The 18,991-nt window shown below is 39.1% G+C and overlaps 1 protein-coding gene and 1 long non-coding RNA gene across 2 annotated transcripts in view; both read right to left on the bottom strand.

Annotated features, from left to right (window-relative positions):
• Window positions 1-886: 886 nt before the first annotated feature.
• The window catches only part of LOC136181112 (protein NLRC3-like), a 693,514-nt gene continuing 675,409 nt past the window's right edge, over window positions 887-18,991 (bottom strand). Inside the window, exon 8 of the mRNA XM_065961495.1 lies at window positions 887-3,177. Within this exon, the coding sequence (XP_065817567.1) occupies window positions 2,588-3,177 (590 nt within the window). The 3' untranslated portion in view covers window positions 887-2,587. The remainder of the gene's footprint in view (window positions 3,178-18,991) is intronic.
• On the bottom strand, window positions 14,576-17,445 carry LOC136181202 (uncharacterized). Its single transcript, XR_010667587.1, has 3 exons — window positions 16,036-17,445; window positions 15,807-15,856; window positions 14,576-15,450 (listed from the first exon to the last, which is right to left on the bottom strand). It is a non-coding gene; the product is annotated as an uncharacterized lncRNA (long non-coding RNA).

The raw sequence follows: 18,991 nt of genomic DNA, 5'->3' as shown, positions 1-18,991 counted from the left end.
GACAGAAATCTGTCTCTACTTTTTTGACATTGATGTTATGTTGCTGACATATGAACCAGTAAGTTGGGAGCAGCTATGACGTTTGAATTGAAAGGGTTTATATGAAACAGTTACAGTGTAAGGATCCTTCTTCTCTCCTGATATCTTCTCTTCTATCTGTCACTCTGTTTCCTTGGAGGCCTCTGTGTTGGGTAGCACAAGTTCTTCAGACAGCTCATGTGTAACCTTGTAATAAATAAACTGATGTAGAGTGAGAAAGACTTTCATCTACTTGTGTTATTTTGTGTCGAGTGTCTAAAGTGTCTTTGGTAAAGAAAAGGAGTTCAGCAGATCCTGATGCAGAGCGACCACAGTCAGGTCAGGTCGATGTCGATTTCACTGAAAACCTGTAACCCTTAATAAGAATCCTGCAGTCAGAATACAAAATAAAGAAAATCACAAACTGAATGATAACACCTGTAGATGTCATCTGGCATTCTGGATTTACTCAACATCTTGTTAGAAGAAACGATAGAGATGCATTATAGCCTTCAGTGTGTGTAACTAAATGGTATATGGAAAAAAACACTTCAATGGTGTGTTTATTTGTTCTGTTATCATTTCTCTCTTTGGCTTCCTTTTTGCTGTTTCACTGCTTTTTATACATTTTCAGCTAAGAGGAAAATGATCCTTCGATTGGTCTTGGCGCTATCCAATTCCCACGGTAACCTGACTCGTCATCAATCTTAAAACTTTTCTTATTTCAATAAAAGTAACTGCTTTCATTCATCAATATTTCACCTCCAAGCAGACCCTTATTCTAAAAGACTGAACACATTGGTTTGGGTTAGGCCACGATAGTAAAAGAGTTCAAAGAGGAGACTTTAATGCAGCGAGGTTCCAACTGTTTATTGTGTGTGGTTCTGAAAAGCAAGGAAAATATCTATGAACAAAATTCTTCCCATATACATTCCTATTATAATTGTAAAGTAATCTGGGGAAGCAGTTTTCCACTTATACAATGTTAACCATGCATCTTTTAGCATCCTTACCTTCCTTTTTCTCATTTTAACACCAAACAACACAAATCAGAATTTAAGTTAATATCACCATTAAATGAATCTGAATTTTAGTATCTATTCAGTTCTTTATCTTTTGTTTACAATTTAAACAAACCAGTTAAATGTGTTCAATATTAATTATTATTTACCCTTCTAATTTAATTGTTTCCTGTGAACACTACACTATAAAACCAGAATGCAGAGTGCATCACTATGAAATAAACAGCCTACATTAAATACATGTCACCATTCAAACATTCTGAACAGATAATTACCAAAGAACACAGCACACTTACCAAAGGTATCTCTGCTGTCTTCCTTTCATTGAATTCAGCCTGAAAGTGTCTCAGCCTCTCACCTCACTCCTGCTCTCACACACACCGCTGACACTCCTGTCTGTCAGTTAGAGCCACTCAGCAGGTTTACACACCTGGCTCACAAAGGTTACCTGATTTCCTGACCTGCTCAGTGCTGCTCTCCAGTGTTCAATACAAACTTTAAATAAAGGCTGACAACAGAGATAACCTGAGAAGTAATAATAAAGCTGATTAACCTTTAAACACAAAGTAAATAAAAGCATATGAATATTTACATTTTCAGATTGTCCTTAGATTTTAACAAAACAAAGACTGATTTAAAAATAATCCCCCAGCCACCAAATATTTGTTATATGGAAAATAACTTTTTTTTTTAAATAAATAACAACAGTGATCAAGTAATGAAATTGGCATCTAAAGGGTTAAAATCCTCAAAATGATTGAATGTTTGGTAGTTTTGAGCAGGGCTGAAGTTGTTTAAGAGATTTATGCAGAAAAAAGCAACAAAAAAAGTAATCTGTTCTATTTTTATAGCAGATTTTTGGAAGTGGACATTTTTGTCCTTAATGACTGAAGAGGGTAGTAAATTAAACTGATGCCTGAGGGTTTAAAGTGTGTCTTATACAGCAGATTTGATGGTAATAACAGCTTATTTCAAGGACCTTCATATAAAGTGTTACCCAAGAAGAACTTAGACTGAGGTTCTGTCTGTGTTTAAACAGATGTCATGAAACTCTTTAACCAGAGCTGTCTCAGTGCTGCGGTTTGGTCCAAAACCTGACTGGAAGACATCCAAACAGTTGTTCAATGTCAAGAAGTTATTTAACTTCTGAAACACAGCTTTGTCTATCATTTGACCTAACAGAGGAAGATTTGATATAGGCCTGTAATTATTCATTATTGTCTAGATTGTTCTTTTCTAGTAGTGGCTTGATGACTGCTGTTTTCAGGGCCTGTGGGAAGACACCTGAGAGACAAGTTTACCATTTGTAACAGATCTGGAGCCATGACTCCTCCTCCTGCTGCCAATATCAAGACAGCAGGAGGAGGACTTTAATTGTTTAATTGCCACTTGTTTTTTATTGGTGAGATCAGAACAATACAGACATTAAAGAAGGGGGTCCATTGTTTTTCTGCACCCCCACCCCCCATTATCACGCCCACCAACCATGAAACAGACCAGCTGGACAGAGTGAACAGAGTCAGCTGATCTTCAGTCAGCAGTGTTTCTCAGACTGACAGACCACACAGAGACACTGAAGAACCAGGAGACCAGAACACAAACCCAGGATAGAGAGGTTCAGTGAATGTGGTGTTGAAGGTGTGGAGGTGGATCAGTGTGTCAGAGGAGACTCTGTAGAAGGACAGAGAGCCAGCAGGACAGTCCACATACACTGCTACTCTGTGAGAGACAGAGGAGGAGGAAGAGGAGGAGGAGGAGGAGGAGGAGGAGGAGGAAGAGGAGGAGGAGGAGGAGATCTCTGTTCTTATGTTATTGTGATAGACAGAGTAACCTCTATCAGAGCAGAACAGACTCCAGGACTGATCATTAAATCCAAACCAACATTCATCACTGTCTCCTCTCCTGCTGATTCCTCTGTAACTCACTGATACATAAACATCTCCTCTCCACTCGACCTCCCAGTAACAGCGACCAGTCAGACCAGTCCTACACAGCAGCTGAGGCCACCAGATATGAAATCTGTCTGGATGATCAGGATATGACTGAAGCTCCTCCACACGTGTCACCTTCCTGTTGTTGTCAGACAGTTTCAGTTTTCTGTTCACTGTGTTTGTGTCCAGTTCCAGCTCACAGGCGTCTGATGGAGAGAACGAGACACAACACAGCTGCAGGTTATCATCTGTTCATTCATCAACAACTTTACTGACACTTACTGATAGGGGTGTAAAGGTACACGTACTCGGACCGGACCGTTTCAGTACAGGACTGATCCGAGTACGCGCGGAACAAAAGTGATTTAATCTGTGTTCCCACACGGACCACAAAGCGGAAGCACACCTCAGGGTGGAGGAAGGCTGTGGCTGCTGGTATGGGACACAGCTTTTAGTTAATAACTTAAACATAAACTGTGCAAACTGTGCAGATTACCGTATTTTCCGCACTATAAAGCGCACTTAAAAGCCTTTAATTTTCTCAAAAAACGACAGTGCGCCTTATAATCTGGAGCGCCTTATATATGGATCAATTGGTTAATTGGTTGATCCATACTGGTTGTACACGGCGCTCAGCGACACTGACTCGGATAATGACGAGAGGTAGCCGGGCATGTTGGATGCCGTCCTCGCCCAACTGTTCAATTCGGACACTGAAGAAGAAGAATTTGAGGGATTCGTGGACGGGGAATGAACTGAAAAAGTGAGCTTTACGTGTTATACGTAACTGAACAATGTTGAGTTATGCACTAACGCAGGGGTGCCCAACCTTTTTTGAACCAAGATCTACTTTTAAAGTTACCAGTCTGCCGAGATCTACCAGTCCACATAGTGAGCCATAGCCTTTACCAACAGCCTACAAACGCATTTAATACTCACACAACAAACAGAAAATAATAAATGAGAGTTCTGTAAAAAATAATGCAGACTACAGACTACAGCAGGCTGCTGTGAGATGATTTTGCTTTTGTTAAATTAACTGCAGACACGGTGAGAGTGAACGGAGTAAAGTCCAACCGACTGTTTGACCGGGTCACGTGTGTTCCCACCTCGGTCCGTGCGGATCACGGATCAACTGTGTGCTGTAGCACTAAAAGTGAAAAGTAAAAAGGTTCGCGTGGTGGCTGGCGCTCCAGTGCAAGTGTGTGTGTGTGTGTGTGCGCGTGTGCGTGTGCGTGTGCGTTTGCGTTTGCGCTGTTTGTTGGTGTGTCTCATCCCCCGCGATGCTCACAGTCATGACAGCAGAGAGGAGCAGAGAAAAGTAGCTGCAGCTTCATCAAATGCGCTTAATACTCGTAGCATAGTTTCTATATATGACTTTTTGGTAAAACATTTACCCCCCGGCTTTACCTGCACGTCCTTGCGCATGCCTGCTGGAGCACACAGGTATCGTGTGTGGGAAACAGTGCAATGAGATGAAAATGAAATCACTTTTCTATTTTACAATTGTATTTTATATTGACAAAACATCTCGCGATCGACTGAGAATCAGTCAGCGATCTACCTGTCGATCGCGATCGACTGTTTGGGCACCCCTGCACTAACGTTTGAATTAGCGGTATCAGAGTGTGTTTCTTTTACGTGTTTACAACTGAACAAGGCTGGGAGATATTGTGAATATGCACATTAACGTTTGAACAACGTTTAGTTACTGTGAATGCACTATGTATAAAACTATGTTTTGAGAGTTAAGAGAAACGTCAAAGAAATAATTTATTATTTGGGGAAATCATCTTATGTACTTTTGTTTTTGTAGTTTTATACGTTACGTTTTATACGTATTTATATTTATATATTCACAATATCTCCCAGCCTTGTTCAGTTGTAAACACGTTCTATTCTATGCGCCTTATAATCCGGTGCGCCCTATATATGAAAACAGTTCTAAAATAGGCCATTCATTGAAGGTGCGCCTTATAATCCGGTGCGCTTTATAGTGCGGAAAATACGGTAATAGAAATCCACAAATGTGTGATATACATATATATTAAAAAAACACATTTGGATCTTGTCTTGTCAGTCTGCCTTTACAAACTGTTTGTCATGTGTGAACCTCGCTGCATTTGTGTGTGGGACTTTTGAGACTCCCCTGCCGTGGTTCGATTCACAAATGGAAATGTCTGTAGCCAATCACAGTAGGGTAGATTCAATGGTATGTTTTAATGTGATCACTTTAGCGTTACATCGCAGCGATCAGCCGAGCTGTCTGATTAAGTCGTCTTTATGTTGACGAGTACAAACAGTCTCTGTGATCGTCGTACTATAGATGGAAAGTCGTTTATCGTGCTGGGTCACGTTGTTGATGCTGGGCTCTGCTCTAAACGAGTCAGTATCTGAAGTGTATGTACAGTTTAAGCTCTGTGTGCAATAATGAACGGCCCGACTCAAGAAACGAGCCAGACTCTCTTGTTGACATACTCCGTGTCTGCAAAGACCGAGATGCCTTGTTTCATAGTGTGGGGAAATGTCTTATTGTCAGTAGCTTCCTTTAACATGAGAGAAAATGGACTCTCTAACAATTCCCAAACATGTTTCTAAAAGTTCACATCCTGGTGACTTATCCAAAGAAAGACTATCTACTGCTTCTTTGAGCTCCTCTGAAGTAATATCAGCATCACATCATTCTGCAAACTCCTCGTCTATATGAGGAAGAAGAGCTGAGAGATGGCTGAAGAAGGAGTCAGCATCCATGACAGAAAAGGCTGCTGAGTCTAGTTTACCAGAGAAAGAAACCATTTCATCAAGACTGGATCAGAACTAACTTGGTCATGAACTAATAAGGCTTTGATTGGATTTCTTTCCTGCCTTCTTTTCTCTAAATGACATAAATACTTTCCTCCCCTTCCTCCATCCATTTGACCCTGGATCTTCTGTCAGCTCCTTCAGCTTTCTTCACACAGAGTTCATCCAGCTGTGTTTGTAGAATATGTCCTTTTTGTTTATCATTGTCACAAAGTCATGTCTTATTACAGCAGCTTTTTATTTCTTTGATTATATTCATTTCTGATGATTTGTTACTTCTATTTAGAGATTTTCCAAATGTAACAGAGTGCTCCCTAAATGTGAACTTCATGAATTCCCATTTAGAGATGTAAGAAGTGATAGATTTATCCATCATCACATCAGATAAAATAACTTTCATATCTTCAGGAAAAGATCATATTTAAAATCCCTCCTATAATAATTTTGGCAGTTAGATAGTTTAAGGGATTCAGTGACACTAGAGACCTCCAAAATCAACTGTTTGTTTTGAGTTAGGTTATTAAAGCCATACCTATTGACCAAAATATAAAAGTGCTCGTTAATTTCAAGTACGTAAATTATCCAGTGACCATCATGAGTACTTCTAGAGGTGATGAATTTATCAGGAGGGTTACAGAACAGGAGCCTGCTGATCTAGTGGAACCAAGGTCATCCCATTGATTTATCCAGAATATTTCATCCTCTAGTTTGAAGTGTTTCTTCAGAAATATAAAATTAGCTTTTTCACCCTTACAAAATACAAATACAGATTTTCTCTTTGTGTTTTCTCTCGAGCGTTTAGAGATACAAGAAAATGAAATATTAATTGTGAACACAAACTAACAACTGTTAATAAACAAACTATTCCAACCAGTTGAAATATAAAGGACACAAAAGAGAGCCTTAAACTTAACGTCCCTTCAATATCAAATAATATGAACTGAACCATCCAACCTGTGTGCAGGCCAAATGCCTGTTATTGCTGGCTTACATAGACCATCAAATGTGATCTTGTATGGCGCTCCTAAGTGACTCTCTGTCCGTTGTTGAACCCAGCACCACCTTTGTAGTACGCCCGTTTTCCAGCTGCTCTTGCTCGTTGTATCTTTGGCCATAGTGCAGCTCCTGCAGCAGCAAAGAGCACCTTGGAGAAACTCCACTTGATGGACCAAATGTTGGATGGGCTAATATCCCTCCATGGATTGTTCCAGTGCCTAGCGTTGACTTACAACTTGTGGAGCAAAAGTGAGAATGGATTGAAAGAAATGTGGCTAACATTGGGCATTTGGTTGAAGATTATTTACAAAAGAAATATTATAACTACATACCTACTGATGGATCCAAAGAGCCAGAGAGTGGACATGTGGGGACAGGAGTGTTCATATCTGAGTTAGATATAGAAATATGTAAAAGAGTGAATAATAAGTGATCCGTGTTTACATCAGAACTAACTGCTATAATGTTAGGGTTGAATGGATCGAGAAGGCCAGAGAGAGTTGTTGTTTGTTCAGATTCAACTGCAGCTCTTACAGGCCTGAACTCCAAAGAAACAGTAAGAGAGGACTTACTGATGGAAACAAAGATGATGTTGTTGAGATTACAAAACTGTCTCTGTATTTCTCTTCATCCTCTCTGTCTGTATTTCTCTTCTTCCTCTCTGTCTGTATTTCTCTTCTTCCTCTCTGTCTGTATTTCTCTTCATCCTCTCTGTCTCTGTATTTCTCTTCATCCTCTCTGTCTGTATTTCTCTTCATCCTCTCTGTCTGTATTTCTCTTCATCCTCTCTGTCTCTGTATTTCTCTTCATCCTCTCTGTCTGTATTTCTCTTCTTCCTCTCTGTCTGTATTTCTCTCCATCCTCTCTGTCTGTATTTCTCTTCATCCTCTCTGTCTGTGTATTTCTCTTCTTCCTCTCTGTCTGTATTTCTCTTCTTCCTCTCTGTCTCTGTATTTCTCTTCATCCTCTCTGTCTCTGTATTTCTCTTCATCCTCTCTGTCTGTATTTCTCTTCATCCTCTCTGTCTGTATTTCTCTTCATCCTCTCTGTCTGTATTTCTCTTCATCCTCTCTGTCTCTGTATTTCTCTTCTTCCTCTCTGTCTCTGTATTTCTCTTCATCCTCTCTGTCTGTATTTCTCTTCATCCTCTCTGTCTGTATTTCTCTTCATCCTCTCTGTCTCTGTATTTCTCTTCTTCCTCTCTGTCTCTGTATTTCTCTTCTTCCTCTCTGTCTCTGTATTTCTCTTCATCCTCTCTGTCTCTGTATTTCTCTTCTTCCTCTCTGTCTCTGTATTTCTCTTCATCCTCTCTGTCTGTATTTCTCTTCATCCTCTCTGTCTGTAGTTCTCTTCATCCTCTCTGTCTGTATTTCTCTTCATCCTCTCTGTCTGTATTTCTCTTCATCCTCTCTGTCTGTATTTCTCTTCATCCTCTCTGTCTGTATTTCTCTTCATCCTCTCTGTCTGTAGTTCTCTTCATCCTCTCTGTCTGTATTTCTCTTCATCCTCTCTGTCTGTATTTCTCTTCATCCTCTCTGTCTGTATTTCTCTTCATCCTCTCTGTCTGTAGTTCTCTTCATCTCCTTTGTCTCCTGTGTGTGTTTCTTTATTTCATCGTCTCCACTTGTAGGAATCTGTAATCTTGTGTTCATGACGTCACAGGACTTCTGGGCCTGGTTGCCTACTGTTGTAAAAAAAAGTTCTAACTTTTGGCAGCTTGGACATCAAGCTCTCTTTTTCCTCCCTCTACATCCTTTTTTCTGCTCTGCTAGTTAAGCTTCACTTCATTTGGCTTGTTCGTTAGTTTCTATCTTCTATCTCTTTCGCTCTAGTCTCTTTTTTCTCTCTCTGTGATGCCGTGTCAATCATTTCTTTAAAGAGATACTTCACCCGTTGAAACATGAATCTGTATTGACATTGGGTCATATATGTAGAAATGTGAAATACATTTTGAAGTTGGTGCCTTCTTGATTGAGAAAAGGCAGAAAGTGTCTTTTTGGCTCATGTGGATGAAAGGCACCAGCTCCCAGAATGCACAGCAACGCAGGCCACTCCCACTAAGGTCCTCTATTTACAGACATTTACTACAACACATACGGCCGTTTCCTCAACTGATTCAGAGATTTCTTCCAGAATTGGCATCTTGGAAATTCCTGTCAGAAAACAGACTCTATGTCTGTGTCCATAGGCAAACAGTGAGAGCACCGACACTACCAGTCCACCCCAGCTCGAGCCGGCCCCGGCTCCTCGTCCTCACCGCCGCCGACAGTCAGGTCTTAAAAATCCACTTCATCCATATCAGTTTTTTTCGGCATCATCAGCTTTCTCCATAGAGCCTGTTAGCAGGATGCACGACCATTCAAAAATACTACCAGGTTTCTAATGATACAAAGCTTAATGCAAATGGCTGAAGTATCCCTTTAAACACGCTGTCCACTAACGGTGCATTCAGGTGGTGTCGGACACATCAGAAAAACAAGATTCCTAGTTGTAAAATGCACATGAACACCTGCTCAAGTCGGAAAAACAACTCGTCACTCGGAAAAGAATGAGGTGCTCGACTTCCTGACTTGACGTCAGCTCATAGGGGGCAAAATATGTTTAGTTAATGTTAACATACTTTTTATTGATTCACATATATGGACATCAACTTTTTACTCAAATATAACTGTAACAGTAACATTTCACTGATCTTCTTTGTAGCATCAATGCTTTGTTGCTGTTGTTACAACATTCAGATTTTCTGAACTGAAATCAAGTCGGAAGAACGACTTCCTAACTCGGAAACTTGGAGCACCCGAGCAGCACCTGAATGCACCATAAGACCTGAGGGTCATGATGGAATAGTCCATGTAGTGCAGCTGGAGGGGGGAGGGGCCCTGAGACATGATTTATAGATGAACGTTCTTCTGATAAGAACTTTTTGTGTATGGGTTTTTAGAAAAACATAATAACTTACCACAAAGTTTAAAAAATAAAAAAAAATTTAAACAAGATTTTTTGGTAGGTAGGACAGAATCAGAAACCAAAGAGAGAGAGTGGGGAATGACTTGTGGGAAAGGAGCCACAGGTCAGATTTGAACCCGGGCTGCCAGCCCTCCAGGACTTAATGATGATAAAGAGAAACCTCAGTCCTCACAGCCTTAAGGGCCTTTCAGATAGGATGCAGCCGGCGGTGCTGTCATGCCCATTCATTGTGTATTGGTTTGCTCCGTGCATGTGCGCATCTCCTTGCTGCCGAGTTGAGCTCAGCGTGGGGTCCTGCTCGCATTAATATTTAAAAATCAGTCTATAAGTACCGTTAATGTTTGTTTACTGTGTCCTGCAGATCTCCAGCAGCTGTTGGTGAGTAAAGAAGAGCTTCCACCTGAGCAGCAGGAGTGGAGCCACATTCTGGACCAGGAGGACACTAAGCCCCAACACATTAAAGAAGAACATGAGGAACTGTGGAGCAGTCAGGAGGAAGAACAGCTTCAAGAACTGGAGGAGGCTGATACCACCAAGTTCCCCTTCACTCCTGTCTCTGTGAAGAGTGAAGATGGTGAAGAGAAACCTCAGTCCTCACAGCTTCATCAGAGACAAACTGAACAGATGGAAACAGGAGTTGATGGAGAGGACTGTGGAGGAGCAGAACCAGAGAGAGACTCAGAACCAGAGAGACGTTTACAACCAGTGACTGAGGTCAAGACTGATGATAGTCATGATTGGCAAGAGACAAGAGAAGATCTGTCAGAATTAAACTTCAAAAATAAGAAACTACAGACTGGTAAGAGACCACATAGGTGCTCGGAGTGCGGTAAAAGATTTAACGTAAAAGGAAATTTGACCAGACACATGATGATTCACACTGGAGAAAAACCCTTCAGCTGCTCTCACTGTGTGAAAAGATTTACCGTTAAGGCCAGTCTGACATATCACATGGCAATTCACAGAGAGAAATCCTTTAGATGCTCTGAGTGTGGTCAAACATTTTACAGACAAAGAGATCTGACTATACACATGATTCTGCATACGGGAGAAAAACCCTTCAGCTGCTCTCAGTGTGGAAAACAATTTAGACAAAAGGGGGGTCTGAAGTCACACATGTTAGTTCACACAGGAGCGAAAGCCTTCAGCTGCTCTGTTTGCAGTAAAAGTTTTTCCCAAAGAGGAAATCTGACCAGACTCATGTTAGTCCACACTGGAGAGAAATGTTAATCCTGTGCAATGGTAAAACTGATCCAGAGGAATCCAAGTTAACAACATCACTAATCTGTATTCATAAGTATGTATTGACTAACAGATGTATAAGTGCAGTTATAAAGGGATATAAGACAATTCTACTGACAGAAATCTGTCTCTACTTTTTTGACATTGATGTTTTGTTGCTGACATATGAACCAGTAAGTTGGGAGCAGCTATGACATTTGAATTGAAAGGGTTTATATGAAACAGTTACAGTGTAAGGATCCTTCTTCTCTCCTGATATCTTCTCTTCTTTCTGTCACTCTGTTTCCTTGGAGGCCTCTGTGTTGGGTAGCACAAGTTCTTCAGACAGCTCATGTGTAACCTTGTAATAAATAAACTGATGTAGAGTGAGAAAGACTTTCATCTACTTGTGTTATTTTGTGTCGAGTGTCTAAAGTGTCTTTGGTAAAGAAAAGGAGTTCAGCAGATCCTGATGCAGAGCGACCACAGTCAGGTCAGGTCGATGTCGATTTCACTGAAAACCTGTAACCCTTAATAAGAATCCTGCAGTCAGAATACAAAATAAAGAAAATCACAAACTGAATGATAACACCTGTAGATGTCATCTGGCATTCTGGATTTACTCAACATATTGTTAGAAGAAACGATAGAGATGCATTATAGCCTTCAGTGTGTGTAACTAAATGGTATATGGAAAAAAACACTTCAATGGTGTGTTTATTTGTTCTGTTATCATTTCTCTCTTTGGCTTCCTTTTTGCTGTTTCACTGCTTTTTATACATTTTCAGCTAAGAGGAAAATGATCCTTCGATTGGTCTTGGCGCTATCCAATTCCCACGGTAACCTGACTCGTCATCAATCTTAAAACTTTTCTTATTTCAATAAAAGTAACTGCTTTCATTTATCAATATTTCACCTCCAAGCAGACCCTTATTCTAAAAGACTGAACACATTGGTTTGGGTTAGGCCACGATAGTAAAAGAGTTCAAAGAGGAGACTTTAATGCAGCGAGGTTACAACTGTTTATTGTGTGTGGTTCTGAAAAGCAAGGAAAATATCTATGAACAAAATTCTTCACATATACATTCCTATTATAATTGTAAAGTAATCTGGGGAAGCAGTTTTCCACTTATACAATGTTAACCATGCATCTTTTAGCATCCTTACCTTCCTTTTTCTCATTTTAACACCAAACAACACAAATCAGAATTTAAGTTAATATCACCATTAAATGAATCTGAATTTTAGTATCTATTCAGTTCTTTATCTTTTGTTTACAATTTAAACAAACCAGTTAAATGTGTTCAATATTAATTATTATTTACCCTTCTAATTTAATTGTTTCCTGTGAACACTACACTATAAAACCAGAATGCAGAGTGCATCACTATGAAATAAACAGCCTACATTAAATACATGTCACCATTCAAACATTCTGAACAGATAATTACCAAAGAACACAGCACACTTACCAAAGGTATCTCTGCTGTCTTCCTTTCATTGAATTCAGCCTGAAAGTGTCTCAGCCTCTCACCTCACTCCTGCTCTCACACACACCGCTGACACTCCTGTCTGTCAGTTAGAGCCACTCAGCAGGTTTACACACCTGGCTCACAAAGGTTACCTGATTTCCTGACCTGCTCAGTGCTGCTCTCCAGTGTTCAATACAAACTTTAAATAAAGGCTGACAACAGAGATAACCTGAGAAGTAATAATAAAGCTGATTAACCTTTAAACACAAAGTAAATAAAAGCATATTCATATTTTAATTCTCTGTTTGTCTTTAGATTTTAACAAAACAAAGACTGATTTAAAAAAAATCCCCCAAACACCAAACATTTGTTATATGGACAATAACTTTTTTTGTGTGTGTTTTTTTCATTAAGAATATTATCATCATGTAATCAAACTTTTGCATTTAAAGGGTTAAAAATCCTGATAATTATTCAATATTTGATCGTTTTGATCAGGACTGAAGTTGATCAAAAGATTTAAACTGAAAAAGTAGAAAAAACATTAATCTGTAATAATTTTATAGCAGTTTTTGGAAGTGAACATTTTTGTCCTTAATGACTCAAGAGGGTAGTACATTTTAAATCTGATGCTACACAAAAACTAATAATGCATCAAAGTCAATATTTTGTATAATCTTTGACATATCCAAGACTGATTTTAAAAAAATCCCCCAGCCACCAAATATTTGTTATATGGAAAATAACTTTTTTTTTCATAAATAACAACAGTGATCAAGTAATGAAATTGGCATCTAAAGGGTTAAAATCCTCAAAATGATTGAATGTTTGGTAGTTTTGAGCAGGGCTGAAGTTGTTTAAGAGATTTATGCAGAAAGAAGCAAAAAAAAAAATCTGTTCTATTTTTATAGCAGATTTTTGGAAGTGGACATTTTTGTCCTTAATGACTGAAGAGGGTAGTAAATGAAACTGATGCCTGAGGGTTTAAAGTGTGTCTTATACAGCAGATTTGATGGTAATAACAGCTTATTTCAAGGACCTTCATATAAAGTGTTACCCAAGAAGAACTTAGACTGAGGTTCTGTCTGTGTTTAAACCAGTGGGCGCGCACTGTAGCTGTTCCCACTCAACGTTCTTGAAGCCAAAATACGCCGCTTAGGGGCGCTTCCATCTTGCGATTTTGACGTCATTTGGAACCAGAGTCTGCGCAGTAGGGTCCGGGGGGAGGAGCCCTGGTAACACGCCCCGCCCACTTAGCGTACTGCCCTGATGACTTACGCAGCCCAGCTACGCTGAAAGTGCTCTGCCGGTCTACGATGAAGAAATGTGTAAGTACAACAAACCGCCGTATTCAGAGTCTAATGTTTAAACACACTGTGTTTTAAAAAATCCAGTTATTTTGATCATTATTGAAAATACGTGGGCTGCTGGGTCCTCTGGTTTTAACAAAATCGTTCTATATTTAAGCTATATTTAAGCTAGGTTAGCACCACAGACCGTAGACTACAGGTGGTAAGATATGTTGTATTCTGTTAGAAACTGATAGTCTGCAATGTGATTCATGTCTGCTTTTCTAATATATTTAAATGAACAGTAAATCAATTGTTTTTTGTGTCTTCATTTAGGGAAAGAAGAGATAAAAGCTGGTCTGACATCTTCCACAGAAGTGAAGTGTAAGTTAAAATCATCTGTTAAAAGTTTATATCCTGTGATTTTTTTTAAGTTTCATAAAGAGGATTGTCAAAACAAGATTTTGTTAACAATACAGTCTTCTAAAAATAAAAATCACACTGAGTCATACACCAGCTAAATATTAAAAAGAAAGGTGATGTTTTCTTTTCCATTTTACAGTCAACTGAACCTAAAAATGACTCATTTCAACCTTCATCTGCACACCTGTTACAGAGGTCAGGCTGGGGTCTCTTAGTTTGAAGGAACCTCCTCCTTTTATCACCTGTGCCAGATGCCCTGCTCATCCACTGTGGTAGAAATGACCTTACACCAGCAGCTCTCCCAGATGAAGAGTCCTCTCTGCCATCACCCAGAGGAGCTGATCGACGTCTGAAGAAGGTGGACAGAGTCTGGAGCTTTGTGACAGTGAACAGTGAGAAGGCTACCATAGTCATCCTCAGATAAAACACAGAGATCCAGGTCAATATTTAATTTATTTTTCTTTACATGATGTTGCCCTGTGTTTGAAAGGCCAGATGCTGGAGGGTTGTGTTGGATTTGCTTTTCCATCATATTTTAACAGTCAAACAATCATCCAGGATCTCTTTACTTTATTTGATTTTTGTTTGGATTTCTTTGTTAAATTATGTGTTATACTTTCTCCTATGTCCCAGCAGTTTGACCTGATGGTCTCCCTTACTTCCACATGGTTAATGAAGCCAGGGGTTGTTTATTGAAGATTTCTTTTCATAAAATGTTTAAATAAACTTTTTTTAAATCTGATATGACTGTTTCTGATTAACTGGAGTACAACAACGTGTTGGTCACAGTAAAATCATTTAGCAGTTAAGTTTATAGTTCACATTTGAAAAGGCCTTGAACTGACATTAATTTCTTCTTGACCAACAACAGCAAAGCTAACAGACGAGCTCAGCTTGTCACAGCCGGGCTCGTCTGAGATAAATGGCCTTCAAACTTATTTAATATTTAACATTTAAAGCCAATAAGCATAGCAAGATACGTATGAGATTCCATTTCAATTTATTCAATCAAAGACTTGTCAAACAGTCTGGCATGTTGTGCTGCTGTTTTCAAGAGTTAATAACTGAAGAGAAGAAGACCATCGAGAGAGGACAGGAAACGCTCAGGGGACGAGTCCTCCATGTTGTCAGGGGACGAGTCCTCCATGTTGTCAGGGGACGAGTCCTCCATGTTGTCAGGGGACGAGTCCTCCATGTTGTCAGGGGACGAGTCCTCCATGTTGTCAGGGGACGAGTCCTCCATGTTGTCAGGGGACGAGTCCTCCATGTTGTCAGGGGTTGCTGATGGATCTGAATCTGAGAGCATCTTCTGTAATAAAGAAAAACAATCACTGAGTTAAATGTAAAGTATAATGAATTTTACTGTGATGTTTCTGCCTCAGACCTGAAATCAGATCTGTCCTCAGGTTCTGCTAAACTTCAGGTTCTAAAGGTTGTTTTTAAGACAGGAGAACTATTTATGAGAAAAAACAAAATATATAATAAGACATGATGAATTCAATAATATGATCAGCTTTATGAATTTATGTTTAAAGACAAAAGTGTTCCTGCCACTTTCTATTGAAGATTATTGTAAACTGTCATCACATGGGCCAGCCTGATAAATTAAACTAATGTTAAATATTCTCATATAATCAGAAAGCCAATTTGTGTGCAGAACCTCACCAGAGCTGGAATCAGAGTCTGGACTGCTGTTTCCTTTGAGCATTGATTTCCTTGAAGACAGAAAGAAGAACAATTTAAACATGAACTTCTTGTAGAACCATAGAGGCTGTTAAAATCTTCTGCTAGTCTTCCTTACATTTTAGGAAGGATTATAAATTGTTACTAAAATTACTTTGATGCCGATAGCGGTTACAATAACACGGTCCAATCATATGAGAGATCATTTTACCTTTGAGTCCTCTGTGAAGGCGTTCTCTTCAGAATCAGCACTGCAAAGACAAGATGATGGCGTCCACCTTCACAAGCTGCTGCTTCAGTCTGGCTGCATCATGGTCTCCTACAGGAACACCACAGAAATACAATCAAAGTACTTCACTGTATTTATCAGAGGATGTACTGTATGCAAAGTAGAATTTTTTTAGCTGTAATTCCTCAAAAAGATTTGAGACTGCTTTGTTATTTGAGAGCACAGATTGTTTCTTTTCCCTTCTCTCTGTTTGCCTGTACATGACCTTTCAGTGCTGTAGAAGATGCTACAGTAAATCCTGGATCAGCTGTGCGGATGGTGTGACTGTGTGCTAAAGCTTTGTTAAAGTTGTCACACACATACTCATATACCTTTGGAGAGTAAAAGTGCAGTGTGGTGGCAAACTGCTTATAAAATATAAAATAGTATTTTATTGGTGAGGTGCCCCAATCAAAGCGTCCTACAGAGTATCAGCAGCTTTAGAGGGAGGAGACGAGCGCATTATGGAGATGAGCTCACCGGAGGGGGCGAGCTGGGGGAGAGACGCACAACCTGAGAAAAAGGAAATCCCAGTTTAAAATATAATGTTGGTGAGAAGAGGGAAACAGGACGACATAAATGTCAATGTTGAAATTCTTTTGAATACAGAGGCTGTGAATGTTCAGTTTTCTTTGGCTATAAAAAGGCAACAACAGCCTGTAGTTTAATCATGGTGTTTCTCTTCGTTAACGATTATTGAAGCGAAATAAAAAATAAATGCATGACATTTAAAACATATTAACATGTGTGGGGGAAAACACGATCTTTATGTCTTCTTTTATTGTCTCCTCCTCACTCACATAACAGCAGCATGTTGTGTGTAACACTGGTCTCCTGCATTAACACCTTCCTTTCAAAGGTGTTAAATACAGACACAGTCACAATCACCGCAATGTTTGTCAGGTTTTGTCAATTTTTAGAACAATTTCTCAATGAGCATCATTAAATTTACAATATGATCAACTTGTGACTGTTGAATTGGTCGTGTGTGGGAGACAATGCAGAATATTTATCAGTTTAAGCAGCATGATGCTCGGTTAATATTACATTACACCATCGCAGGTTGTTGATGTTTGTGTTCACGTTTCGGTTAGTCTCTTAAATCAGTAACAGTTATATTAAATCAGATCTTACCTTTAGTTTTATCTGGATCTTAAATCAGTAACAGTTATATTAAATCAGAGCTTACCTTTAGTTTTATCTGGATCTTAAATCAGTAACAGTTATATTAAATCAGAGCTTACCTTTAGTTTTATCTGGATCTTAAATCAGTAACAGTTATATTAAATCACATCTTACCTTTAGTTTTATCTGGATCTTAAATCAGTAACAGTTATATTAAATCAGATCTTACCTTTAGTTTTATCTGGATCTTAAATCAGTAACAGTTATATTAAATCACATCTTACCTTTAGTTTTGTCTGGATCTTAAATCAGTAACAGTTATATTAAATCACATCTTACCTTTAGTTTTATCTGGATACATAGAGAAATATTCTCCCCTCGTATATAGTCCTATGAATTTCAGCCTGCACGGTGAAAGTAAAACCTGTTCCTCTCGGTATAGTCCACTTATCACTCAGACTGTAAACATGTACACATTAGTAATGATGCAGGCCAGATTACAATTATGTGACTTTGTTTTTGCCCTACATACTTTTTTGAGACTTTACCAGACGTTTTTATTTTTGCTGTAAATTAACTGTACAGTCAATGAACCGCATCTATGAGCGGATTTTATATTACGATTCTTGGTTTTAAATACAATTTCAATCACAATAACGACATAACAATATCAAGAAACACAGCATGTCAGTTATTAGGTTTGCTCATTTAATAAAATAAAATAAAAAGATAAATCATGCCGGATAAGAAACCTAGCTTTACAACATTTCAGCTAACTTAGACTGCTTCTGTGTTAGCTAGCTAGATAACGACTTTAACCAACCAATGACACATAAATCACTTTTTTACAAAAGCTGCAAAGATCCCTTATCTCCCTCAGGTCGGTTAGAACAGTTTACTGCAGAACAACTCATTTTGCCAGCTCAAAAAAGACGAAAAAACTGAAAGGAAAAATTCAACGGCGTCTCGGCTTTCCTTCACTACGTAACTTTTGCTATTCACAAAGAGAGCTACGCAAGATCGGCGGCTGTCAATCATCGTCAAATATGATGTAAAATCCCGTTTTTCAACCTCAAATAACTTATTTAAAACAAACTTCACAGAAAAATGAGCACTTGAACACAATGTAGGGTGATAATAACTAATGATCACAGCAGAGTTTATGTTTGGAAAAAAATTATGTGACGAGTATTTTAACTTTACAGTTTGACCCACATCCCATCTGTTATCACTGAGGAGGCGGGGCTTATGACCTATACGGCAGCCAGTCAGCAGGGGGAGCTCTAAAAATAAAAGCTTCACTAGACCGGGGACCTTGTCCCGTCCATTATTTTTACAGTCTATGGTCCCCACAGTTCGCCGAGTCGGGTGAGGAGGCTTTTATAGGTTTGGTGACGTGGGGCTGTACTCCTACGTCATACTGTACTCCAAAAAAACTGTTAGAGTTTTTCAAACAGAAGGGCAGACACTATGCACATTTCTAACACAATATTTCAAATTTCAATACTTTGTACTCAAATGTCGAGATTGGGACTTGGATTGATCCATAACACTACTTAATACTCAAATACAGAGGTTTAGAGTTGAAGAAAGTGGTTTTAGGGTTTAGTTACTCTTTAACCAGAGCTGTCTCAGTGCTGCGGTTTGGTCCAAAACCTGACTGGAAGACATCCAAACAGTTGTTCAATATCAAGAAGTTATTTAACTTCTGAAACACAGCTTTGTCTATCATTTGACCTCACAGAGGAAGATTTGATATAGGCCTGTAATGATT

This window comes from Labrus bergylta, chromosome 2 (assembly GCF_963930695.1).
Source record: "Labrus bergylta chromosome 2, fLabBer1.1, whole genome shotgun sequence".
Classification (NCBI taxonomy): Eukaryota; Metazoa; Chordata; class Actinopteri; order Labriformes; family Labridae; genus Labrus; species Labrus bergylta.
This window is presented reverse-complemented; position numbering and strand designations above follow the sequence as displayed.